We start from the raw sequence: 27824 nt of genomic DNA on the forward strand, positions 1-27824 counted from the left end.
TGAAAATCACACATGACATCCCGTTTCCAGCACCAGAGAATCCTCACAGTGCACATTGTGCGCACTGTGAGGATTCACACCTTTGCAGTCACACACAGTGACACATTGAGTGACTGCAGACTTACAGCTGAAGGCCATTTAGGCTGATTTGAGCTACAAATGTACCTGTCTGTGCTTCTACACCATCCTCAGTGCTAGATCTTGAACCCATAACCCCTTCACTACCCAGTGATTTTCCATTTTTCGTTTCATCACTCCCTTCTCCAATGAGCCATACTTTTTTATTTTTTGGTCAATATAGCCACATAAGGACTTGGTTTTTGCAGGACGAGTTGTACTTTTGAATGAAATTATTCATTCTGCCACATATTGTACTGGAAAACGGGAAAAAAAATCTGAGTGCGGTGAAATTAGAAAGTGGAATTTCACTATTGTTTTGTCTTGGGTTTTTTTTTATTTAATATGTTCACTATATGGTAAAACTGACCTGGCAGTATGATTCCCCAGGTCAGAACGAGTTTGTGGATACCAAACATGTAGAGTTTTACTTTAGCAGTGAAACAAATTCCGAAATTTGTCAAATTTTTTTTTTTTTAAAATTGCACTTTTGTCGTCATTTTCCGTCTTTCTTTAGCATTCTTAGTTTTTGGGATTTTGGGCTCAGTGATGGCTTATATTTTGAGTCCTGTGTGTCCTGCACACTATTAATTAGGACTCTTTTTCATTAAAAAAAAATCTCCCCACAGTAATTCAGCATTTAATCTCAGATCTGATCAACCTGTGTATATACACTACTCATACAAGTTCGGGATATTTGGCTTTTGGGTGAAATATCAAGAAGATCCTATAATGCACTATTACCTTTTCAGGTGACCTTAATGTGACCTCCTATACACTTTTGGATGCTGATGTCCAACTGTTCAGTGTCTCAGGACTTTTTTCACAACTTGCTGTTTTCTACCATCATCTGAACGGAAAAATTCACAACACGTGTTTAATCCATGAATCACTCAGTAAAGTTTAGGGTTCAATTAGAATTGGCATTTAAACAGTCATCCTCATCACGCGGTTCACATTTTGACCTCATGAGACCAAGACAACACCTAACAACTGCGCTATTGTGAGGTTTCAAGCAGGATGTTCTCAGGCGGAAGTGGCCACTGAGCTTAGATCATCACAGAGTGTCACCAGCAGGTTGCAATAGAGATACAGAGAGACTTGAAGAGTCACAGAGAGGCAGAAAAGTGGACGTCCTTTGACCACATCCCACACTGATGACTGCTTCATTGTGAACAATGCTGTTCAAAACCGGATGAAGAATGTCGCACAACTCCAGGTGGGAGGCCCCCAAGTGCCAATCAGACCATTCAAAACCATTTACATCAGCGTGGTCTGTGTGCTAGATGACCTGTAAGGTACCTGACCGCACCATTAGGCACATGCGTCATCTACACCGGTCGAGGGATCAATGGGCCTCAGTGCTGTTCACTGATGAAAGTCGAATCACACTGAGCAGAATTGATGGCCAACAACGATCTTGGAGACATCAAGAAGAGAGCTATGCAACAGGCACTGGTGTCACCTGACGAGCCCTTGGTGGTGGTGGTGTTACAGTGTGGGCAGGTGTGTCTAGTCACTACAGAACAGCCCTATATTTTGTGAATGGTACAGTGACAGCCCTACTACTAAAATAACATCATTAATCCAGTCATTGTGCCTCTGCACGGACAACACCTGCCTAATTTCATCTTCATGGGTGACAATGTTTCAGCTCATCAAGGTCGCATCATTGCTGGAGACTGGAGGACCTCAGATGGAGCTACCCGACCTGTACTTTCTCCAGACCTGAATCCCATAGAAAACCTCTGGGATCGGCTGAGTCGCTGTGTAGAAGCCATTAACACAGAAGACTGGGATGCCATACCTCCGCAGACAATATCTTCACTTGTGACCAACAGGCGACGTCGTTGTCAGCTGTGATTGATGTTCATGACCACAAGGCAAGTTATTGAGACACTGACATTTTTGGGAGGAGGTGGGTATACCCACCACAGTCATTGGCTCTTGTTTCAATAAATTGTTTGAGATGAGGAAATTCCCATTGCTGCTTTTACTGAAATGCCCGACTTTCATGATAAAATATCACTTAAGAGTGAAGTTTTTACATTTTGCATAAATTTTGTCCGAAAGCCAAATATCCCAAACTTTTTGGGAGTAGTGTGTGTATGAGTGCAATATGATGTTGGAGCAGCGCCTAGCCATGCACAACCTCTCCCTATATATATGTAGTGCTGCAATATGACGTCGGACAGCGCCCTATGATGCGGCATCAACAGCAGGGCACACGTGTACTGCCATTGGCGGTGACACAATGCTTTGAAGTCTCTGTAGTCAGTGAAGTCATAGTGTTCGTACATAGCCATTCTCCTCCGTGATTAATGAATGGTTCCTGTGCCATTACTTATGTCACAACTATGGAACCCGGGGAAGTCTATCTAATCTGCACTTCCTGTGTGGTTGAATACAATACTTTATTCCCTGTTATCAGCCATTTCAGAAATAAGATGCTGACAGGACAGCTAAGATAGTGTCAGCACCATGATCATTAATTATCACGTATCTCCAGTTCAAAAAACCTTCAGAAATGTTCACATCCCTATGTGTGATGGACGCCAGCAGCGGATGTCATACAGGGGCTGCTGACGATTCTTATAGAAATTCAGGGTTTTTTTATATGTTCTGCATTGCAATTTCTCACTATCTCTGCTTGCTGCCAAGTCCAGTGCACAGTGCTAATATTTTTGAGAGACTATGAAATTGAGTGTTCATTTAGTATTGAACAAAAGAGCTCAATGGACATGCCCTCAGTGCATCCACCAGCTTAAAGGGACTCTGTCAGCAGGTTTCTGCAATGTAACCTGAAGACAGCATGCTGCAATAGTTAAAACAGAGACTTCAGCCCTGTGTCTGTTATCTCACAGTCTTTTTTTGTTTACCTGCAATGTTAGCTTGAGCCTCTTATGTTTATCATTAGTGGGTCTCAGCAGTATGTGAGCTCTAGTCTGACTCCACCTACTTCTGTCTATGGAAATGTACACTGGAAGCCTAGTGTTGTTGGGGGCAGCTCTTCCAGCACTGCTACATGCAACATCTAAAATATTTCACTGTGTCAGAACCGCTGCACACAGAAATATAAGTGATACATCATTGAGCTCAGGGCCTCTCTGCCTACATTATGCTACTTCCAGATGAGGCACAAAAACCTGCTCACATATACCCTTTAAAGGATTATTTCACAAAAATTTATTTTTTTCCTATTCACAGGATAGGGAATAACATGCTGATCGCTGGGGTCTGACAACTGGGACCCTTATCAATCCTGAGGTAAGGGCATTGGAACTTTGTAAATGGACAAGCCCGCAGATGTTTGGGTTCAGCGTGTCCGGACGGATCTAAAAAAAGAGTCCAGTTTTGGATTGGACTTGAACCTGAACTTGACCCCGGACACCAAACTTAAATGTTATAAAATGGTGTTAGTAAGGGCTAGGGGGCTGCAAGAGTAAGTAAATTGGGGATTAAAGTAGGACAGTTACGCTTACTGAGTCTCCTGTGCAGCTGTCACACTGCTTCCAAGACTGCTCATTAAATCTTATGACTACTCATTGCTTTCCCCGCCCACCCTCTGTGACAGTGTCTGTGATTGGTTGCAGTGAGAGTGTCAGCATCTGTGATTGGTTGCTTTCGCAGTAGCTGTCTGGGTCCTGAAATTAAGTATAAAAATAAATAAATAATTTGAAAAAATGGTGTAGGGTCCCCAGTATTTTGATATCCAGTGCAGATAAAGCAGACAGCTGGAGGCTGAAGACCCCAGTTGTGTGCATTATCTTAGCTGTGTATCAAAATACAAGTGATCCCCTGCAGCTTTTTAAAAATTATTTAAATAAATAATTTTGAAAAATTCCATGCGATCCCCCCAATTTTGATACCCAGCCAACATAAAGTGGACAGCTGGGATCTGGTATTCTCAGGCTGGGGAGGCCCATGGTTATTAGGCCCTCCCCAGACTAAAAACAGCAGCCCCCAACTGCCTCAGAATTGATGCATCCATTAGATGCATCAATTCTGGCTCTTTACCCACCTCATCCCAATTTCTGGAGTGGTGGTAATTGAGGTAATATAATGGGTTAATGACAGCTGTGATTTGTCCAAAAATCTGTCATCAAGCCTGAGGTTAGTAACCCTGTAAGTCAAAAGAAATAAACACAAAACAAAGAGAAAAATCCTTTATTAAAAAAAAAACAACACTCTTTTTCTCCAATTTATTAACCCCCCAAAACACCCCTACAGGTATGACGTAAGTATGATTGTCCCGCTTTAATCCACATTTTGCCTTTTTTTTAATCCAGATTGCCAAACCTGAATAGTATAATGGACTTCCCTGAAAAGTCCGTGTTCAGGGTCCGTGCTCGGACACTAGCAAACAGTTAGCAAGGGTACTGGAAGCTGCAGGTAGACCGGAGACATCTTAGAGGCAGAAGACAGGTAGCAAAGGTACTGGAAGTTCCAGGCAGACAGGAGACTGGTATCAGAGGTACTGGAAGAAGTTACCAGACAGGAAACCAGTATTAGAGGCACTGGAATCAGCAGCCAGACAGGAAGCCAGTGTTATGATTCAGGGACCGAGGAGGATCAAAAAATGCGGAATCCCAAAAAGGTAACAGAGTGGCTGGAAACTTAACGGACTGCAGACCTAATCCTGACACACAATTAGAAGTAGCCGAGGGGCGTGCCTATGATGACCTGGACGCCTCGACAAAGCTGGAGAACTAAATAATCTCACAGATAGAGATATAAGAAAGCTAATCTGCCTCGGAGCAGTCCCCAAAGATAGATATATAGCCCCCCACATGTAAAGGCTACGGTGATATAGAAAAACACAATACAAAACCAGAAAAGACAGATTTCAGTAAAGGCGAGGCTCAAACTATCTTTATAGGAAAGGATAGGAAAGAGCAACTGTCTGCAGCCGTAAAAACCTTAATATTCATCAGCACTTCTGATATGGAAAAATCCTGAGGTCACACAACCTCTCCCCCACTGTATCAGCACTTATGTTACTGGGATCCAAAAACACTAATATAGATGAGGGACTGAATTAATACCAAGCATGACAAACCCAATACCTTGCAGAATCATAGAGCTAAGTATACAGACACTCCCAGTAGGGAATGATCCCATTCCACCAAGAACTCCACACAGACAAAATAGGAATCAAGCGTTAGTATGAAGCAGAAAAAAAACAACAAGAAAGTGGAAAATAAAACAGCAGAGGTACAAAGACCACTTATCTGAGAGGAGTTCTGGTAGTGAGCAGAGCTGGTTACAGAATGTACTTAACGCACAGGAGACATTGATCACCGGACCCTGATTGCCAGTCCTCCACAGGTGTGTGGCTTTCATTCCACACATCAACTGCACCGCCAGCACTGACCACAAGAGGGAGCCCCAAACTAAACCAGTATCCGAAGTACTGGAAGCAGCGCCCAGAAAGAAAACCAGTATTCGATCTACTGGAAGCCGCAGGCAGACAGGACTCAGGAAAACTAAAAGTCTTAATACCAAGACATAGGTATAATCACATTGGAGCACGCCGGATCATCTGCAAAGCCAGTCATAGAGCACTAGAGTGTTTAGTAGACTACGGTAAGGGGAGCAAAGCCTGGATCAAGGACAGGTGTGTTACACATGCTTCTTTGTCTGTAAGCATATGTGTGCCTAATGTGTGTACAATGTGTTATACATGTGTGCCTATGGGAATGCTCATGTTAATGTGTGTGTATACACATAGGATGGGCATTAAGGAAGGGGTAAAAAGTCCTAAACAGGGACTTTCTGTGATTAGTGACCCTTCCTGCACCTATGTTATGGATGAATATGGGGCAAACCCTGTACCAATTACAGGACACCATATAGAAGGATACAGGTACTCATAAGGCACTTCAGTGCTGATTTGTCACTTTCCATGAGCATGAGACTTTACTACATCATTGTCATATAAAGCATTGTCATTGTCATGTAAAGTATTACTGCATGGATAAAACACAAACATGGGCAAAACTATTTACACCTCAAAAAAACATATAAAGCTTTTTGAGAGCCTAGAATTTGTGTTTGGGAAAACTATGTGAAAGTTAAGGGTGCACCGCCCCGGAATGTCGTCCTGTACCCAAACCAATGTCACCAGCATTTACCAGGAAGGCAGAAGAAGAAAAGACACTTCCACATCTCTATGTCAGCGACCTGCACTTCCTCCTCACCGTCCATCCCTCCCTTATACACCCAGTCCGGAGTATGGGAAAACAAGACTAAGGTTAGAGGGGAGACGTGGGGTGAGAAGTATGTGTGGGAACAAGGAAATTGGGTTTTGATTCACTTTTATGAAAAGCATATGGCTTTGGACTATGATTGTTTGTAGGAATTAACCACAGGCTCTGGAGTCACACAAAACTGTCAAAATCTTTGTAAGAATATCAGGTACACAGTGTGGGAGATATTGAAGGGAACCTGCCAGGAAAAAAAAATCCAGTTCACCTGCAGATGTGGGGTTAATCTGCAGGTTAATAGCATTCTAACAGTGCCCAGTGCCCGAACTGAGAGCCCCACTGCCGGGAGGAAATTAACTTTATTCCTCCCAGCAGCCTCGAGCTTCCATGCATTGGGGTGGCACTGGCGCTGTTCAACCTTAGAAAACACTAAATCAGTGCCGAGGGCGAGGTTGCAGCCACCGCTCACTGTGACTGAAAGCCCGAAGGTGTCGGGAGGAATAAAGAGTATTTCCTCCCGGCAGCGGGGCTCTCAGTGCGGCCACGCGCAGGTTTAGAACAAACAAAGTCATAGTGAAATGCACGTCAGGTGTTTGGTGGGTGAGCCCTCTGCTATTGATTATCTGTTACTTGTGATATCTGGTGCGGGTTTACTATTTACTGGTTTCTTTGCATATACACTCTTGTATGTATTTTTATCAGGGCCACCATCAGGGTATTACAACCATGACTCATGTATGGGGCTTGGTGAGCAGAAGCCAGGAGGGGGGCCCGACCGCTGACAACCCGTGCCCCTCCACTTTCATTCTGACTCGCCCACCCCAGGGCTATGGGACACCCGGTGCCGGGCCGGACTAGTCCGGTGGTAGTCAGTGGTGGCTGGGCCCGGCTCCGTGGCCCTGGTGGGTGTCAGTAGAATATGTGGATGATGACTTTAAGTTTGTGTTCGTGACGCCACCTGTGGTATGCGGCTATTAAGCCGCCGCTGCTGTGTAAGGCCTCCGGGGTGATGAAGTGGCAGCAATGATGGTACTGCTCCCCACAGGTGGAGCGGTGCCCCGGGACACAGTTGGTGCTTGTGGAAGTCTATGGTGTTGTGTGACTAGCACGGTGCTGGGCCGACAAGCAATGAAAGAAACAGGCACAAACAGTAGTCTCTTTACCTTCTCCTCTTTTACTCGGCAGAAGTTTAGTCCAGGGAGACCGTCACAGATGGTAAAGATGGTCCGGCCGGCCTGGAAGTGCCTGGGGTGATCTTTGGCCAGTTGAGTATGAGGCCTATTCCTTAATCTTTCTTTGCTGTTTAGGACACTGCACTTTGGGTTAGCAATGGCCCTCTTGCTGCTGGGACTGGTGGTTCGTCCCTTCTTCTGTGGGGTAGACTGCGCAGGCCCTCTCTGGTGCTTCTCTGCTGGAGTCCACACCAGGCCCTTGGGATGCAGCTGTACCCTCAGTTTGCTTCTGGGCCAGGGGCTTGCAGCTCCCCTGCCCTCCGGATTCAGCCACCAGGGATGGATTTTATGCCCTGGCAACCACAGACTCCGATGTCCGAGTCTCCTCTATGCCTCTCTGCACCTCTTGCTTCACTGGGCCAAGCTATTCCAGCTCTAGGCCCCAGTTCCACAAGGCAGCACTACTCTTAGTCTGTCCTCTTTCACTCCTGTCTCCAGACTAACCACTACTTCCTCCCTTCAGCCAGACTTAAGGAATGCTCCCTGAAGTTCCAGGTTCAGAGCTCCCCCTGCTGGCCGGAGGGAGAACTGTGTTGGGTGTTAACTTACTGGCCAATAGATCTCCCAATTACCTCCAGGCTCAGCATTAACCCTTTGGGAGGGCAATGCTGTTGTGGCGACCAGGTCCTGGGGCGCCACAATTCCTCTTCTCATCGAGCCTCAGGGGGCATGGCCGTTCACATAACCACAGTTCAGGGTCATCATCAGGCCAATGAGGGGGGCCCGGGTCGCGATAGAGAGCTGCACTCTGTCTTCTTGCTCTGCACTGACCTATGTGATCGATGCAGAGCAGGACAAGTATTTTATCGAACCCGAACAGAGACTGCAGGAGCTGAGAAGGTGAAGGACCTTCTGCCCGAGTAAATTCAAGACCTTTCAGGTCATCTGACTAATCATGTGCCTGATCACATGACCGGAAAGGTGAATTGGAACAAGGTCCTGTAGCTGATCAACTGCTGCAGCAGCTTCCATACAGCCATACAGGTCCCAGTGGCTCCTCTCCTGCTCTGCACCGATCAGGAACTGCAAGATAAGGTAATGTATAGTGGGTAAGTATACTGTATGTGTCTGTTGCAGGGCTGTGTGTGTATATGTGCATGTAGTCTGTGTGTAGCAGAGCTGTGTATGTCTATGGGCATTTAGCAGAGCCGTATATGTCTATGGGCATTTAGCAGAGCGGTATATGTCTATGGGCCAGTAGTAGAGCCGTGTATGTCTATGGGCATGTAGCAGAGCCGTGCATTTCTATGGGCGTGTAGTAGAGCTGTATTTGTCTATGGGCATGTAGCAGAGCTATGTGTGTATAATATATATATGTGGCGCTCTGGACTAGCCAGGGGCCACAGGTAACAGCACACACACACCCCCACCCCCAGCAGGTCACAGCAGTCATCTCCAGTGAGACCTGATTTCCTCCCTCGGGTTCAGACAGACACACCAGGTGGGCGGAGTCAGGCAGATGGACACGCCCACCGAGGAGTCTAGCTGGTCTGAGGCAGGAAACAAGAGAGACAAGTCCAGGCAGAGGAAGGGAGAGGAGGCGTGCAGAGTGGCAGAAGCAGACGGGGGCCTAGGTTGGAGCCTAGGGCCCTCGTGTAGCAGTCAGGCAGATGGTAGTGGCCGTCTGTGGGAGCCGGGAAGACAGTCTTGGTGGAACCGTAGGTAGCCGGGGTTGGGCGGTGGCCCACCGGTACCGAACCGGGGAGCCAGCTGGAAACCGGAGCACAGGAGGAGCGTACAAGAAGGTGCAGGAAAGGACTTACACTACCCAACTTGGGTCAGGGGAAATACACCGCAGCCGTCTGTGGGACCCGTCCATCCAGCCGTTTGTTTTACCAGAGACTCCGTGTACGTTACTGGCTGAGTGAGTACCACCGTGCCGTCCGGCACTACGCTGCCCCCGTGACCCTGTACTTCCCCAACCCCACCATCTACCTTCCAGTCAACATCACTGGGCCCCGGGACCACCAAAATTCCACCTACCCACGGAGGGGAGAGAACCATCCCAGCTGCTCCCTGTCAATGCTCCTGGGATCCCCGTACAGAGCAGCGGTGGTGTCCCAACCTCACCATATACCGTGGGTGGCGTCACAAACCGACATCCCAAACCCCACCAAACCATCCCTTGCACTCACGGGCGAGGAGCGCCGCTCGAGTCCCCGGATCCGGCCCACCGCTCGAGCCACCGAGCAGCAGCAGCAGCGCCGGACCCGAGCGTGGTGAGCGCAGCGTCCCCTCCCCGCCCGCGACATATACACTGCAGAAAGACAGTAACAATAGATTTATTACCTCCCTAGTCTATCCTAGTACAATAAAATTTGTAATAATGGCCCCTCCTCTTTACACCGCCAGGGAAGTTTTAATAAGAAAAATGTTTTTTTCTATGTCTGCTGTGTAAACCTGGGGCACGTCTTATGGTAAAGAGCGTCTTATAGTCCAAAAAATATGGTCCTTAGCTTTCTTAAGCCATAGGGACCCAGTGATAGCCGTAGTTACTTAAAAGTATCCTCCAATCACCACCAAGCGCCAGGACTCCTTGAATCTTGTGTCTTCAGCATTGGAGCCGCTCACAGCTAGAGAGTATAATCTGTGTTTGTCTGTATTTCAGCTCCTGTTTCCGGCTCATATACAGCACCATACTGTATATACAGGTGCACACTAAAGTCTGCATTATGTCTGTGTATAGTATATGTATATAGTGTGGATGTGTGTGTACAGTATAGTGCTATGTATACACTATATGCGGCCCCAAGCCTCCATCTAATATATAAAGCTGAATGTGTGTATGTGTGTGTGTGTGTATGTCCGGGATTGGCATCCACACCGTCGCAGCTACAGCCACAAAATTTTGCACACTCACACTTCTGGACCCCGAGAGCGTCATAGGCTATGTTTTGAGGCGAAATTTTAACCCCACTCTTTACAGTTATTCACCAAAAAACCTGCCTCCATTAAAGCGAATGGAGCTGGGAGCCACAGTGCAGCCAGAACTTCAGAAGAACGCGCGGCCACGCCCTTATATGGAATGTTGGCATGTCACAATGCAGCCAGGGAAAGAGACAGACACAGAGCCACGCCCTTATATTGAATGTTGGCATGTCACAATGCAGCCAGGGAAAGAGACAGACACAGACAGGGAAAGAGGCAGACACAGACAGGGTAAAAAACAGACATAGACAGGGTAAGAGACAGACACAAAGAGACAGACACAGACAAAGAAACAGACTGACAGGTAAAGAGACAGACAGGGAAAGAGAGGGAAAGAGACAGACAGGGAAAGAGACAGACAGGGAAAGTGACAGAGATAGATAGACAGGCAGGGAAAGAGATAGATAGACAGACAGGGAAAGAGATTGAGACAGACAGAGAAAGAGACAGAGACAGACAGGGAAAGAGACAGACAGAGAGACAGAGAGATATATACAGAGGGGGAGACAGACAGAGAATGGGAGAAAAATAGAGAGACAGTTACTATCCCCGGCAGCGCCGGGTGCAATGTTGTAAGACGAAATTTTAACCCAGCACGTTCCAATTTACCAATCAATTTTGCCCCTATCTACATAATGGGGGAAAAGTGAAACGAAAAGCGTTGGGGGCAAATTGACAGCTGCCAGATATAAACAAGGGAGACTTAAAGAATGAGAGCGATGGCGCCAAAGAGTATATACCGTACAGTTGCTAAGGTGGGGCCCCGACATGGGATACTCACCACACTCGGGGATATGAACACACACACAAAATGCGTCACACACTACCACGTACTTGAACACATATATCACCCTCAGCACACATCTCACCACACATACACCAACCTCGCCACATAATCGCCCTAAACACACACAAGTCTAGTATTATCCTTCAAAAATAAAAATCTGATTAATAAGCAGCCAAACTAAAAGAACAACAATTGTACCACATAGGAAATATGGCAGCTGTCAGTCACATGACCTGTCTATATGTGTATGTGTGAGCTAATATATACTGTCAGGGGGAGGGCTTTCTGTTGCCTGGAGATTTATCAGGCTGCCAATAGCAACCAATCACAGCTCAGCTTCTATTTTGCTACAGTTAATTAATCTGAGCTCTGATTGGTTAATATAGGCAACAATTTAATAATTACATTTCTATCTATTTGGTTTGTGGTTTTTGTGTGCAGAATACATTTTTGTTAATACATTCTATTTTGTTAACAGCAGTTATTAACCCGGGCGAAGCCGCGTAGTACAGCTAGTATTATATATACGCAGCCAGCTGCCTATTTACTATATGTACACAGCCAGCATCCTCTATATTTTATTATATAGCTAGCAGCCTGTATCCTCTGTAATATATATATACTAGCTGTACTACCCGGCTTCGCCCGGGTTAATAACTGCTGTTAACAAAATAGAATGTATTAACAAAAATGTATTCTGCACACAAAAACCACAAAACAAATAGAAATGTAATTATAATGTCTGTCTCCCCCTCTGTATATATCTCTGTCTCTCTCTCTATCTCTTTGTCTCTGTCTCTTTCTCCGTCTGTCTCAATCTCTTTCCCTGTCTGTCTATATCTTTCCCTGTCTGTCTGTCTATCTATCTCTGTCACTTTCCCTGTCTGTCTCTTTCCCTGTCTGTCTCTTTCCCTCTCTTTCCATGTCTGTCTCTTTCCCTCTCTTTACCTGTCTGACTCTTTCCCTCTTTCCCTCTGTCTCTTTCCCTGTGCCTGTCTCTTTGTCTCTTTACCTGTCTTTCTCTGTCTCTTTCCCTGTCTGTCTGTCTCCCTGTGTCTGTCTCTGTCTCTTTGTCTGTGTCTGTCTCTTTACCTTTCTGTGTCTGTCTCTTAACCTGTCTCTCTCTTTCCCTCTCTTTTCCTGTCTGTCTCTTTGCCTGTCAGTCTGTCTTTTTGTGTCTGTTTCTTACCCTGTCTGTGTCTGCCTCTTTCCTTGTCTGTGTCTGTCTCTTTCCCTGGCTGCATTGTGACATGCCAACATTCCATTTAAGGGCGTGGCTGCGCATTCTTCTGAAGGTCTGGCTGCACTGTGGCTCCCAGCTCCATTCACTTTAATGGAGGCAGGTTTTTTGGTGAATAACTGTAAAGCGCAGGGTTAAAATTTCCCCTCAAAACATAGCCTATGACACTCTCGGGGTCCAGAAGTGTGAGTGTGCAAAATTTTGTGGCTGTAGCTGCGATGGTGCAGATGCCAATCCCGGACACACACACACACACACACACATATTCAGCTTTATATATATACTAGCTGTACGACCCGGCTTCGCCCGGGTTAATAACTGCTGTTAACAAAATAGACTGTATTAACAAAAATGTATTCTGCACACAAAAACCACAAAACAAATAGATATAAATGTAATTATTAAATTGTTGCCTATATTAACCAATCAGAGCTCAGATTAATTAACTGTAGCAAAATAGAAGCTAAGCTGTGATTGGTTGCTATTGGCAGCCTGATAAATCTCCAGGCAACAGAAAGCCCCCCCCCCCCCCCTGACAGTATATATTAGCTCACACATACACATAATAGACAGGTCATGTGACTGACAGCTGCTGTATTTCCTATATGGTACATTTGTTGTTCTTGTAGTTTGGCTGCTTATTAATCAGATTTTTATTTTTGAAGGATAATACCAGACTTGTGTGTGTTTAGGGCGATTATGTGGCGACGTTGGTGTATGTGTGGTGAGATGTGTGCTGAGGGTGGTATATGTGTTCAAGCACGTAGTAGTGTGTGACGCATTTTGTGTGTGTGTTCATATCCCCGAGTGTGGTGAGTATCCCATGTCGGGGCCCCACCTTAGCAACTGTACGGTTTATACTCTTTGACGCCATCGCTCTCATTCTTTAAGTCTCCCTTGTTTATATCTGGCAGCTGTCAATTTGCCCCCAACACTTTTCGTTTCACTTTTTCCCCATTATGTAGATAGGGGCAAAATTGATTGGTAAATTGGAACGTGCTGGGTTAAAATTTCGTCTCACAACATAGCACCCGGCGCTGCCGGGGATAGTAACTGTCTCTCTGTTTTTCTCCCATTCTCTGTCTGTCTCCCCCTCTGTATATATCTCTCTGTCTCTCTATCTCTTTGTCTGTCTGTCTCTTTCCCTGTCTGTCTCTGTCTCTTTCTCTGTCTGTCTCAATCTCTTTCCCTATCTGTCTATCTATCTCTTTCCCTGTCTGTCTATCTATCTATCTCTGTCACTTTCCCTGTCTGTCTCTTTCCCTGTCTGTCTCTTTCCCTCTCTTTCCCTGTCTGTCTCTTTCCCTCTCTTTCCCTGTCTGTCTCTTTCCCTCTCTTTCCCTCTTTCCCTCTGTCTCTTTCCCTGTGTCTGTCTCTTTACCTGTCTTTGTCTGTCTCTTACCCTGTTTGTCTCTTTCCCTCTCTTTCCCTGTCTGTCTGTTTCCCTGTGTCTGTCTCTGTCTCTTTACCTGTCTGTGTCTGTCTCTTTACCTGTCTGTGTCTGTCTCTTAACCTGTCTCTCTCTTTCCCTCTCTTTCCCTGTCTGTCTCTTTCCCTGACAGTCTGTCTCTTTGTCTGTGTCTGTCTCTTTGTGTCTGTCACTTACCCTGTCTATGTCTGTTTCTTACCCTGTCTGTGTCTGCCTCTTTCCCTGTCTATAAAGTGAAAGATAGACAAGGCACTCCCAAAATGCTTTGCATGAAAATTTATTTATGTGCTTTAGAACGTTTTCCGTCCTATTTGGACCTTCATCAGTAGCACATATGTAGTGAACAAGGTGCACATGGGCTGTCAGGCGCGGAATCCACCGCTGCATGGGGGCTGCCCCCATGCAGCGGTGGATTCCGCGCCTGACAGCCCATGTGCACCTTGTTCACTACATATGTGCTACTGATGAAGGTCCAAATAGGACCGAAAACGTTCTAAAGCACATAAATAAATTTTCATGCAAAGCATTTTGGGAGTGCCTTGTCTATCTTTCACTTTATGGCTTTGGAACCTAAAGTGCACCCCAATATCTTGTTGTCACACGGACAGGAGGTGCCATCCCCTTTTTTGTCTTTCCCTGTCTATGTCTGTCTCTTTCCCTGGCTGCATTGTGACACGCCAACATTCCATATAAGGGCGTGGCTGCGCATTCTTCTGAAGTTCTGGCTGCACTGTGCCTCCCAGCTCCATTCGCTTTAATGGAGGCAGGTTTTTTGGTGAATAACTGTAAAGCGTGGGGTTAAAATTTCCCCTCAAAACATAGCCTATGACGCTCTCGGGGTCCAGAAGTGTAAGTGTGCAAAATTTTGTGGCTGTAGCTGCGACGGTGCAGATGCCAATCCCGGACATACATACATACACACATACACACATTCAGCTTTATACAGTATATTAGATATATATATACAGGGTGTGGAAAGTATTCAGACCCCTTTACATTTTTCACTCTTTGTTTCATTGCAGCCATTTGGTAAATTTAAAAAGTTCATTTTTTTGTCATTAATGTACACTCTGCTCCCCATCCCCCATCTTGACATAAAAAAAACAGAAATGTAGAAAGTTTTGAAAATTTATTAAACAAGAAGAACTGAAATATCACATGGTCATAAGTATTCAGACCCTTTGCTCAGTATTGAGTAGACACACCTATTGAGCTAGTACAGCTATGAGTCTTCTTGGGAATGATGCAAGTTTTTCGCACCTGGATTTGGGGATCCTCTGCCATTCTTCATTGCAGATCCTCTCCAGTTCCGTCAGGTTGGATGGTGAATGTACCGCCCCCGTGCGAGCAGCCGGGTTGCTGCCGCCGCTCGGATTCGGATCCACGGTGGCTCGAGGGGTCTCCGGGCCCGGGGGTCGCTCGGCTACTCGATTAAAAGAAAGGGGGGAGATATGTACAGGGGGATTTTGGAAAGTTTGTGACACCACCCACGGTGCGTGGTAATGTGAGGGACCACCGCTACTGTTGGGGAGCGCGGTGACGATGGTGTGGCAGCCTGATGTTTAACCCCTCCATGGGTAGGGGGTTTGTGTCCCGGGGCCCGTTGATAATGGATGGTGTCTGGATGCCATTGGGGGTTAGGTACAGGGTTTTCCAATATACTCACTCAGTCCCAGAATAACCACACCAACAGCTTGTAAACTAAAGTTCTGAGCACCACTGTAGTCTGCGGGGAGCACGCCTGGATCCGTGCCCTTGGTGTTGTTGTTGGTCTGTGGCCCTATCCCTGGCACCTTATTCTCGATTGGACCCGTTGGTATGAAACTCTCCGGGTCTCGCTCACCCGTATGGCTAACGGAGTGAGCTTCCTCTCAGGGTTCATGCGTAGGATTTCTTTGGACTGTAGTGGGAAATTCCTATCCCATCGGTGCGCTAGTACCCCGATTTTGGAGCGTGTTGGGGACATCACTTGAAGTCTTCACCCCCGTCGGGTAAATTCCCGGAACACGTGAAGCTACTTTCCAGCCTGGGGTCCACGTACCCCGTCGTGCCCTGGCCCCTGCCCGGTGATAGGTCAAGGCCGCCGGCTTCCCTCCTCGGCAGTCCGTGCCCCTTGACACTGTCCCCTGCGACCGGGTTCCAGCTCCTACCAGACCCAGACCAACGTCTGCCACCTACTATACAGGAGCTCTCCTCCGTGGCGTCTCCTCACGAGAGCCACTTCACCTCGTCTCTCCTTCACTCTCAACTCTCAACTGTCACTGTCCTCACTTTCTCCTCACCAAGCTCCCCATGTGAGCGGCCCTATTCCCTTCAGGCCCCCCAATGGTGTGTCTGGTAGATTCAAGTGGGAAGTGTTCCTAGGATTTTGATTGGACAAGCTGTTAACAACACTAAAGGACTGGGATCCGTTAACCAAGGAGAGTGGATACTGTGCAGAAGGGCAGATTGTACAATACACTGTGACAACCTGATAGGCCAGGGCATCACATGAACATTGGTGGACAGCCATTTTCAGGTCTCTCCAGAGATGCTCAGTTGGGTTTAAATCAGGTCAAGAATGGTCACAGAGTTGTTCTGAAGCCACTTTTTTGTTATTTTAGCTGTGTGCTTAGGGTCATTGTCTTGTTGGAAGGTGAACCTTCGGCCATATCTGAGGTCCAGAGCACTTTGGAAGAGGTTTTCTTCCAGGATATCTCTGTACTTGGGCGCATTCATCTTTCCTTCAATTACAACCAGTCATCCTGTCCCTGCAGAGGAAAAACACCCCCATAGCATGATGCTGCCACCACCATGTTTCACTGTTGGGATTGTATTGTGCATTTGATGAGCAGTGCCTGGTTTTATCCACACATACCGCTTAGAATAATCACCAAAAATTTCTATCTTCGTCTCATCAGACCAAAGAATCTTATTTCTCATAGTCTGGGAGTCCTTTATGTGTTTTTTTGCAAACTGTATGCGGGCTTTCATATGTCTTGCACTGAGGAGAGGCTTTTGTCGAGCCACTCTGCCATACAGGCCCAACTGGTGCAGTGCTGCAGTGATAGTTGACTTCGTGGAACTTTCTCCTATGTCCCTACTGCATCTCTGGAGCTCAGCCACGGAGATCTTGGGGTTCTTCTGTGCCACCTCTAGGCAGGCAAGCTACTCGGATCCGGGATTACTGTGGCTCGAGGTTTAGCGGACACTCAATGAAGGGGGGTATTTACAAGGGAGAAGTGTTCGTGATGCCACCTGTGGGTTGCGGTAACGGGTATACCACCGATGCTGTGTAAGGGGGCCGGGGCTGATGGAATGGAGCAGCTAGATGTGAGTCCCTCCACAGGTAGGGAAGGCCCGGTGCCCTCGTGGTGTTGGATGAGGTGGATAGTGCAGGAACAGTCTCTGAGACCTCTTGGTGTTGAATGAGGTGCACAATGCAGGAAACAGGGACACACACTGCTGGTTATCGTGGTGCTGGATAAGGTTGCAGAAAGGAGACACACGCTGATGGTAAACAAAGTCTCTACTCACAATTGGAGCAGGGGACGGCCGGTTCAGGCCCCCGGTACTGTTAGTGTCCCTTGGTGATCCAGGTGCCCTTTTCTGTGCACTCCGTTTGTAGGTAATGGGTCCCCGTGGTATGTCTAAGGCCCTGGTCCCTTGCGGTCTGCTGTAGTCCTTGATTGTTAGTTGGTCGGGGGGGTCTATACAGGCTTCTTGCCTGGTCGGGTAAATTACCAGGTCGTTCAGAGCAGTTCCTGGTCTAGGGCCCCGTGCCCCGTCGTGCCTGGCCCCAGTCAAGTCCACTGCACCGTCTTGGCGTCCCCTGCCTCTCCTAGGCAGTGTCCTTGGAAAACCTCAGGTCAGCTTCCCTGATCCTGGTATCTGTCGCCTACGCCACTGGGTCACCGCTGTCCACCCAGCTAACAAGTTTGTGTCGACAGTTACTTAGCTCCTCTCACTTGGAGCTCCCCACTCAACTTCTAGCTCCTCACTCTATGGAGCCAGAAAACAGGCTCTTTCTTCTTACTCATATAGAAAAGAAAATTTGGTTATAGAAAATCATATAAAAATATGTATATATACAGTATATTCTCACAGTAAAAAAGCATATAGAAAAATATATATTGTATTATCACACATGTACAGAGTAAATAAAGAAAAAAGGAAGGAAGTAAATGCACCACAGGGGACCTTCCACACCACTCAAAATACCAAACTACAGGTCACCAAGAACTGGACCACCACAAAGATCGGAATCGCTGGAGCTAAGCTGAAGCTATTATCGGCTCAGGGAAACAGAATACCATCCCTTTAATAGCAATATGATGGCTGTGGGTGTTAATAAGCAACCTGAGATCCCAAGAGCTGTACACCAATCCACAGGACTTAACTCCTTCAGGACAGGAGAGAAATGGAAATGAATCGGCCCCGCTCTGGCTAAGCAACTAGGAGACCTCAGGTTGCCTGTCAGAGTCTACAATGTGAACAGAGTCTGATGCTGTCGTGGCACCCTGCAAGTGTGGAGCCAAACACTGCATGACATTTTCTGGGAGAAATACTTTTTCCAGAACAATTTCAAGGGTACAAATGTGACGCCCTGGCAAAACCAGGTAGTCACAAATAGGCCCCTGCACAACACCGTTCCCTCATTAGGAAACACACAGCCAACCATTAAAACACTAGTCACCCCCCTTAGGGACAGATAGACACACCAGTCGGTGTGGCCAGGCGGTTGGTGCATGCCCACCCAGGGGTTTAGACAGCCCGGACGGGAAAAGCAGAGATGAGTTTTAGAGTTCAGTGTGAGTGGAGGTCAGGCCTGTGTGTCAGGCCTGAAGGAAACTGACAGGTACCAGGGTAGGAGCCCTGGTGCCTTGGCTAGGAGGCAGACGGTGGTCTCTGGCAGCAGGAGACAGGAAGACGGCTCGGTGGAACCGAGGTGGACCGGGTCAGGGTTGTAGCCCGCCGGTACCGACATGGGGAACCGACCTGGACCCTGAAGCTAGAAACCAGAATTGACTGGAGCTGGTTAATTAACCGATTGAGGCCAGGACTAGAGTTTCTGTCTCACCCAAAGTCCCTCATAGAAGACAACAGCCCACCGATTAGGGATAAGAGGTCACCGCCAAGGTCCATAGATCCCACGGGCCAGCGTCTGCTGGCCACATCCAGCCGGGAGCGGACTCCTACGTTTCATACTAGGAAGTCTTTTCTACTTAAACAGTGCAGGAAAAGGATAGAGACCACCAGCCGGGTGGGAGACCAGAACGCAACCGGCCGCAGCACCGGCCACCATCACCTTGGTTTACCAGAGACTTGTGCGTGTTTCTAACTGTGAGTACATCAGCACCCTCTGCAGTCGTCATCTCCCCTGCACCAGCACTATCAGGTCCCGGGGCCACCATCCATGCCCACGGAGGGGTTAACAACTTGCTGCACAACATCTCCCCCGGGTGCCCCATAACAGCAGCGGTGGTGTCCCACCTCACCACACACCGTGGGTGGCGTCACAAACTTAATACGGCTCAGCCAGTACATATACGTCCCCCCATTTATTCGGCGTGTCCGCGAGACCACCGGGTCTGGAAACCCTCGAGTCACCTCCCCTGAAGGCTCGGACCCGAGCAGCGCCGGCTGCTGGCACAGGGGCGGCACACAAACACTCTTGGTCAAGACAGTATATATGAAAAAATAAAAATACATATATAGCATATACGGTATATTTAATTTTATTTTATTCATATACCTTACATGATGATTATTTCAGTAGACATTGCAAACATTAATTGTACAAACATATATAACAATAGATTTGTATGCTTCTTTCTCCACTTATGAGCGATTTCTTTTTCTCCTTTGCTTCCTCAACTCACCTCCTGAACTCTGAAAAACTGCCAAAACAAATACGTCTCAAAACAAGATAGACTGCCAGCTTACCGAGGGATGAGATTATAGCCATTACGTCTATGGAGAGCGGAGGAGAGAACTACAGTGAGACAGAATGGCAGAAATAATGGACTGATGTCTTCGAGTAAAGAAAGGAGAGCAGGAGTTCTTTGTGTCTGTGTGTTCTGTGTATGGAAAACATCATAGCAGTCAGTATCCACCCACCAGCTCAGAGACAACTGCAAATTACACAGCTAGAGAGAAATGCAAGTTACAAGTCATATTATGGCCAGAAGTTAGGTTATTTCTCATGTACAAAGACAGAACCGCTGATTATTAAAAGTGACCTGAAAAGAGCCACATGTCAGGTCAGAAATTGGTAATATTCTTTAATAGGAAAACCCTTTGGCCGTGCATATTTTTACGCTGATTTTGATGCAGATTTTCAGAAATCTGCAGCAAAATCTGCATGTCCATTGTGAAGCCAGCAAAGTCTATGAGAATTCAGAAGTGCTGTGCCCACGTTAAGTATTTTTCCCTTGCGTATTTGGTGCAGATTTCTTTTTTTTCTGCACCAAATCTGCACCAAATACGCAAGGGAAAAATAAGCAACGTGGGCACAGCACTTCTGAATTCTCAGACTTTGCTGGCTTCACAATGGACATGCAGGTTTTGCTGCAGATTTCTGAAAATACGCTTCAAAACTACACAGCGTGGGCACTGGGCCTTTTAATCTGGTTTAAATGGAACTCAATAGGTGCTATGTTATGTATTTTGGATATATAAATACTCATTGAAAAGAGCTCACCTGAATAATGATAGAAAGTCCCCAAAAATGCCTAGAAAATATAGAAAAAGAATAATGTGACCCGGCTGCTGTGAACTGCTGTGACCTCATGACGTCACCACTCGTCACTTCCGTCCGGTGGTTCTCACAGAGCGCAGCGTGAGAGCCGGCAGTGGCTGCTGTTCCAGCCTGTGGGGTTTGTTCTCTGAACATTCTTCATAAGATGGGCCACTGAACGTTGTGCAACCGCCATGTGGATTACGTTGGAACTTCAAGGCTTTTTTTATTTTTTTTTAATAAATTGGTGAATGAGGGACTGTGTCCTATCTTTATTTTTTTGTTCTTTCTTGTTATGTCTTTTGGGTTCATTTTTGTGAACTACCTCAGATTAGTTGGATTATGTCGAAATTTCAAAGTGAAAAATTGGTGAATGAAGTCAAGGGGTGTGTTTGTTTTTTAAACAAAATATTTTTTCAGTGTTTTTTTTCTATTTACATCTTCTGGGAAGTAATGGGGGTGTCTGATAGACACCCACCCATTACTAATATCAGGACCTGATACTAGCTGTCAATTCACAGCTGGGATCAACCCCATAAACCATTTTCTCAATTTCCACTGCACCAAGGCAAACAGGAAGAGCTGCATTCAGCACCAGAACTGGTGAATCGAATGGATGCGCTATTTTTGGGGTGGCTGCGGATTGCTATTTTCAGGGTGGGAAGGGCCAAATAACCATGGGCTTTCCCAACCAGCCCCCAGCTATCTGCTGTACCTTGGCTAGATATTAAAAATGTGGGGGACCCCACACCATTTTTTTAAATTACTTAAATAATTAAAAAAAAAAAACCAATTAATTTCAGTATCATGCTTTTTTTTCAGTACCAGTCATGCTGACGACCACACGGATGGACAAAATGGACCGTGCAACACATGCATTTTTTAAACAGACATGTGAGTTTTTAAGTAGCTGAGTATCTCATCTGTAGATGCCGATCACTTTGTCTGTGGTCCTTAAGGCCACTTTACACACAGAGATAAATCATTGGCAGATCTGTGGTTGCAGTGAAATCATGGACATATTGTTCCATTTTTACACAGCCACAAACCTGGCACTGATTGTCCACAATTTCACTGCAACCACAGATCTGCCAATGATTTATCTCTGTGTGTAAAGTGGCCTTTAATGTTGCCCATTTCTTGGTGTTTATGCAAAAGAGCTTGAACATCACATCTTGAAACCCCAGTCTTTGAAATCTTTGCATGGGAGAGACCTCGCTGATGTAGTATAACTCCTTGTGACTTTGTGATGCCCTGGGCAAGCCAGGGGTCACAGGTAATGATGACATCACCACACCCTACACCCCGGTTAGGTACACCTAAGCTAGACCAGAAATCCTTGTTGCCTTCCCCAGGGGCTGATGTCCACACCAGCGGGTGGAGCCAGGCGGTTGGTCTCCACCCACCAAGGAGTTCACAGTCCTGGAGGAGGGAAAACTGGCAGATAAGTTTTGGAGGAGGAAGAGAAAGGAGTGAGAGTGAAGCTAGGAAAGTAGTAACAGAGCAGCCTGAGGTTGGTCCGGGTGTGTGCCCCGGACAGAGACAGCAAGGTTAGCAGACGGCGGTGACCGTCTGCAGGAGTGGCCTATCGGAGGTGCCGTAAGGACCGTGGACGGGTGGTGGCTCGGCGGTACCGGACTGGTACACAAGGAGAAGCCAGCACCATTGGCAGGGGCCTTTCGGATCCCGGCAAGGCTTGGAGTCGCCGTAAATTTGCCAAATCCGTCAGTGAAGGGGACCTCCGAGTTTCCAAACAACTAAGTCCCGATTGAAGGCAACCGTCCAACCGTATGAGAGAGACACCACCACCGCCAAGGCACCAGTTTCTCAGGGCCAGCGCCTGCGGGCAAAGAGGGGCTCCTCCGGCCCATATCCAAGTCGGGGAGCGGGTTACCGGTGGGAACCCATCGCTACCAACATTACACAAGGTGCAGGGAAAGAGACAGTCACCGTTAACTACCGGGGAAAAGCAACAGTAGCCGTCCGTGGGAACCGTCTTTCCAGCCGTGTGTTTTACCGAGAACTGTGTCATCATCTCAGGCTGAGTGAGTACCACCGTGCCGTGCGGCACAGCGCTGTCCCCGCGACCCTGCACCTCACCAGGCCCCGCACCCGGCCTGCCATCCACCCCTACCCCATCACTGGGCCCCGGGACAACCAAACCCCTACCCACGGAGGGGAGAACTAACAACTCTGCTGCTCCCTGTCACCGCTCCCGGGATCCCCATACAGAGCAGCGGTGGTGTTACCAAAAATCACCACAACCGTGGGTGGCGTCACGGACAATAAATCCCCAAAACCAAACCCCTTTTCACTCACGGGCGAGGAGCGCCGCTCGAGTCCCCGGGATCCGGCCCATCGCTCGAGCCACCGAGCAGCAGCGGCCGCAGCAGCAGCGGCAGCCGGACCCGAGCAGTGGGAGAGCGCAGCGTCCCCTCCTCCGCCCGCGACATCTTGTTGCTGGGCTCAGCCTTGTCGTGGTGTTTGTTTTATAAGGTGCACCAATTTATAAGACACATGTGGCGTCCTGGACTAGCCAGGTCGTCACAGGTACTACACACGACACCCCCCACCCCGAGACAGGCACAACAGCCGCACATAAAATCCTTGTTGCCTCCCTCCAGGGGCTAAAAAAAAGTTGTGCACTGCACTGCTTACCACTCTGTGGAAAATGCTGCAAGAAAGTCCTTTGGCTCAATTCCATTTAGAGCTTGTCTTGTGGGTGCTTGAAGTGCAGATCAGCTGCTGTATCCTCACATTGGACTTGGCTGAAAAAAACAGCTGACGGCAAGTGGAAATCCTGAACTACCATGGTGCTATATGCTAAGAAGCCAGAGCAAGTACTAATATCATAAAAAAGAGAAGTTTTGGCAGCACTCTGGTCCTTGTGCTCCGCTCCCCCAGCTCCCTCATGTCTGTATCACCTGTCTGCAAAAAAGAAAAATAAAATAGATTTCTTGACACCGCAGAGTGCTGCCAAAACGTCTCTTTTTATGATATTTTCCCTCCAGGGGCTGATGTACACACCAGGTGGGGTGGAGCCAGGCGGTTGGCCCCACCCACTGAGGAGTTCACAGTCCTGGAGGCGGGAAAAGGAGCAGTGAAGTGAGGGAAGAGAAGTGAAGTGGTAGGAAGTGGTAGTGGAGGAGCAGAAACTGACCGTGTCCGGGTACGTGGCCCGGGCACATACAGCAAGGTTGGCAGACGGTGGTGGCCGTCTGCAGGAGAGGCTGATTGACGCGGAACCGTAGGACCGGGGACGGGCGGTGGCCCGCCGGTACCGAACCGGGGAGCGAAGTGAAGCCAGCACACACAGGCAGGGCCTGCGGACCCCGACCAGGCTTGGAGCCACCGTTAAAGGTCAAATCCGTCAGTGACCGGAACCCCAGAGGTTTCCTAGCAGCAAAGACCCGATAGAAGGCAACCGTCCAAACAGAAAGGGGAAATACAGGTACCGCCACAGCTAGAGTTCCCAGGGCCAGAGCCTGCGGGCAAAAGGGGCTCCACCTATACGCTGGGGAGCGGGCTGTCGGTGGGAAGCCATCGGAGCCGAACATACCGACAGGTGCAGGGAAAGACAGCCGTCAACAAACTGTCCGGGGAAAGCAACAGCAGCCGGCTGCGGGACCCGTCGATCCAGCCGTTTGGTTTACAGAGACTGTGTATGCGTCCGTTACTGAGTGAGTACACCAGTGCCATCCGGCACCACGCCGCGCTGTCCCTGCGACCCTGCACCTCGCCAGCCCTGCTTCCCCGTCAACCTCACCGGGCCCCGGGACCACAAACCCCTACCCACGGAGGGGGAAAGAACATCCCAGCTGCTCCCTAACAACGCTCCCGGGATCCCCGTCACCAGCAGCGGTGGTGCTCACCTTCACCACAAACCGTGGGTGGCGTCACAAACTCAAAACCCCAACCATAACCATCCCCCTTTTCATTCACGGGCGAGGAGCGCCGCCCGAGTCCCCGGATCCGGCCCACCGCTCGAGCCACCGAGCAGTGGCAGCAGCAGCAGTGTGTCGCCCTGGGCAAGCCAGGGGACACGGGTCACGCCACCACTACACCCCACACTCAGGTAGGCACATCACAGCTAACCTACAAATCCTTGTTGCCTTCCTCCAGGAGTTTGATGATGCACACCAGGGGGTGGGCCAGGCGGTTGGCTCCGCCCACCGAGGAGCTCACAACTCTGGAGGCAGGAAGAAACCAGGCAGTCTAGTCAGGGAGGAGGAAGTGGAAGGAGTGGAGGAGTAGTCTAGACGGGGAGAAAGTAAACAGGAGAGTGAAAGTGAAAGTAGAAAAGGAGGAAAGCAAGTGAAGTGACAGAAGAGAAAGACAGCCTGAAGGGTCCAGCTTTGTGGAGGGCCAGAATAGCAAGGTCAGCAACGGCGGTGACTGTCTGGAGGGGGACCGTTTGGAAGTTCCTGGAAGGACCCCGTTGGCTGTGTGCCCGGTGGTCTGGAGCAGTGTTCCGAAGGACAGTCAGCACCAGGGCAGGGGCCTCTCGGACCCCGGCAAGGCTAGGAGTCGCCAAATTTGCCGAATCCGTCAGTGACGGGGACGCAGATCCCCCAACAACCAAGTCCCGATTGAAGGCAACAGCCCAACCCGTATTGGAGAGACACCGCCACCGCCACGGCACCAGTTTCTCAGGGCCAGCGCCTGCGGGCAAAGTGTAGAGCTCCTCCGGCCCAGATTGCAGCCGGGGAGCGGGTAACCGGAGGGAATCCACCGCTACCACAAGTCAAACAAAGGTGCAAGGAAGAGGGACATCACCGTCACCTACCGGGAGTGCAGGTGCAGCCGTCTGTGGGACCGTCCTACCAGCCGTTTGGTTTACCGTACAAACTGTGTCCACGTCTCAGGCTGAGTGAGTACCACAGTGCCGCAAGGCACAGCGCTGCCCCCGCGTCCCTGCGCCCACCAGGCCCTACACTTCACATCTGATCACCGGGCCCCGGGATCACCACCCCTACCCACGGAGGGGCAACACAACACCTGGCTGCTCCGCATCACCATCCCCGGGAGCCCCGTACATAGCAGCGGTGGTGAAATCACCACAACCGTGGGTGGCGTCACGAACTATAACAATCCCCACACCCAACAAACGCCCCCTTTCACTCACGGGCGAGGAGTGTCGCTCGAGAAACCCCGGGATCCGGCCCACAGCTCGAGCCACCAGGAGCAGCTGCCGGACCCGAGCAGAAGGGGTGAGCGCGGTGTGCTGACACCCTCCTCCCCGCCCGCGACAGCAGCAGTAGCAGCAGCCGGACCCGAGCGCCCGCGCAGCCGGGCGGCGCACCCCCCCGCCCGCGACACACACACCATATTTGAAGGCGGAAAATAGGAAAAAAATGATTTTTACTGTTAAAATGAGAGTCCGTCTTATAATCCTAGTGCGTCTTATATTAGCTCACTAGGGGGGAGCGGTGGTGGTGGAGCGGCTCAGGAAGGTCACAGGAGGCAGGGTCGGCGATGCTGCAGGCTCAGAGGAGGGGATGTCACAGCTCAAGAGGGTCAGTGTGTGGCGGGTCGACGATACTGCAGGCTCATTGGGTGTCATGGTGGTGGGCGCCATTGATCTGCCAGTGGGCTTGGAGGAGAGGGTGTCATAGCTCAAGAGGGTCAGTGGGCAGCAGCAGAGGGTCGGCGATACTGTGGGCTCATGGGGTGTCATGGCAGCAAGGACCATTAATCTGCCGGCGGATTGAGGGTTGCTTTTAATCGCCCGCAGTTGACGAGATGGACTTCGAGAAAATGGCCGTGGAGGCGGCATGTGCACAGATTGATGCGATGGACTTCAAGAAAATGGCGCACGCCAAAAACTTCTCACTAATCTTTGATAATCTTTCATGCACATATGAAGAATCCCACTAATTTGCAGCTCATCATGGTTAGCAAATACCGGCCAGTTACTGTATATTAAGTTATCAAATATTAGTAAACAGAGAAAGATTTTGGAACTTCAAACTATACTAAAACTTGTTTACTGTTACAATCTGGTGGGACAGCGCCTTTATTTCGTCAGTTTTTTGTTGTATTTTCCAATTTTTAATCCCTGATGGGATTGACGATGAGTGCTGCACTCTCATATATGTCTTCACCAGTGTGGACCCAGGTGGACCAGTGAAAGCACCCCTAGAGGTGCGAAACGGTACCGTCGTCCTACGTGCTCTCTCCCCTCCCTCTCCCCCTGGTGCCATTGTCTCACCTGTCTGCATGAAGCAAAATTAAAGTCTACATATGTGACGCCCTGGGCAAGACAGGGGTCACAGGTCATCACACCCCCACACCCTACACCCCAGTTAGGCACATTCAGCTAACCCAAAATCCTTGTTGCCTTCCTCCAGGTGCTGATGTTCACACCAGGGGGTGGGCCAGGCGGTTGGCTCCGCCCACCGAGGAGTACACAGCCCTGGAGGCGGGAGGAACCAGGCAGATCAGTGTTAGAGTCAGCTCAGGGAAGAGCTAGAGTGAAGGAGTAAACAGTGAAGTGTAAAGAGAGTGAAAAGTGACAGAAGTAAAGCCTGAAGTTGGTCCGGCTGTGTGCCAGGACAGTGTCAGCAAGGTCAGCAGACGGCGGTGATTGTCTGGAGGGGTGACTGCTCGGAGGTTGCTGGAAGGACCGCGGATGGGTAGTGGCCCGGCGGTCTGGAGCAGTATACAAAGGACAGTCAGCACCAGGGCAGGGGCCTTTCGGATCCCGGCAAGGCTAGGAGTCGCCATAATTTGCCAAATCCGTCAGTGAAGGGGACGACTGTCTCCAAACAACCAAGTCCCGATTTGAAGGCAACAGTCCAACCATTGAGGAGAGACACCGCCACCGCCAGGGCACCAGTTTCTCAGGGCCAGCGCCTGCGGGCAAAGTAGGGCTCCTCCGGCCAATATCCAAGCCGGGGAGCGGGTTACCGGTGGGAACCCATCGCAACCATCATCAACATAGGTGCAGGACAGAGGGACCGTCACCGTCACCTACTGGGGAAAGCAAGTGCAGCCGTCCGTGGGAACCGTCTTTCCAGCCGTGTGGTTTACCAAAAACTGTGTCAACGTCTCAGGCTGAGTGAGTACCACAGTGCCGCAAGGCACAGCGCTGCCCCCGCGTCCCTGCACCCCACCAAGCCCTGCATCTCCCACCTCATCACTGGGCCCCGGGATCACCAACCCCTA

General features: G+C 49.0%; 1 protein-coding gene across 1 annotated transcript in view; it reads left to right on the plus strand.

Annotated features, from left to right (window-relative positions):
• The window catches only part of LOC142297383 (uncharacterized), a 33315-nt gene extending 6781 nt beyond the window's left edge, over positions 1 to 26534 (plus strand). Inside the window, exon 2 of the mRNA XM_075341609.1 lies at positions 26392 to 26534. Coding sequence (XP_075197724.1) covers positions 26392 to 26534 — 143 coding nt within the window. The remainder of the gene's footprint in view (positions 1 to 26391) is intronic.
• Positions 26535 to 27824: the final 1290 nt, after the last annotated feature.

This window comes from Anomaloglossus baeobatrachus, chromosome 3 (assembly GCF_048569485.1).
Source record: "Anomaloglossus baeobatrachus isolate aAnoBae1 chromosome 3, aAnoBae1.hap1, whole genome shotgun sequence".
Taxonomy (NCBI): Eukaryota; Metazoa; Chordata; class Amphibia; order Anura; family Aromobatidae; genus Anomaloglossus; species Anomaloglossus baeobatrachus.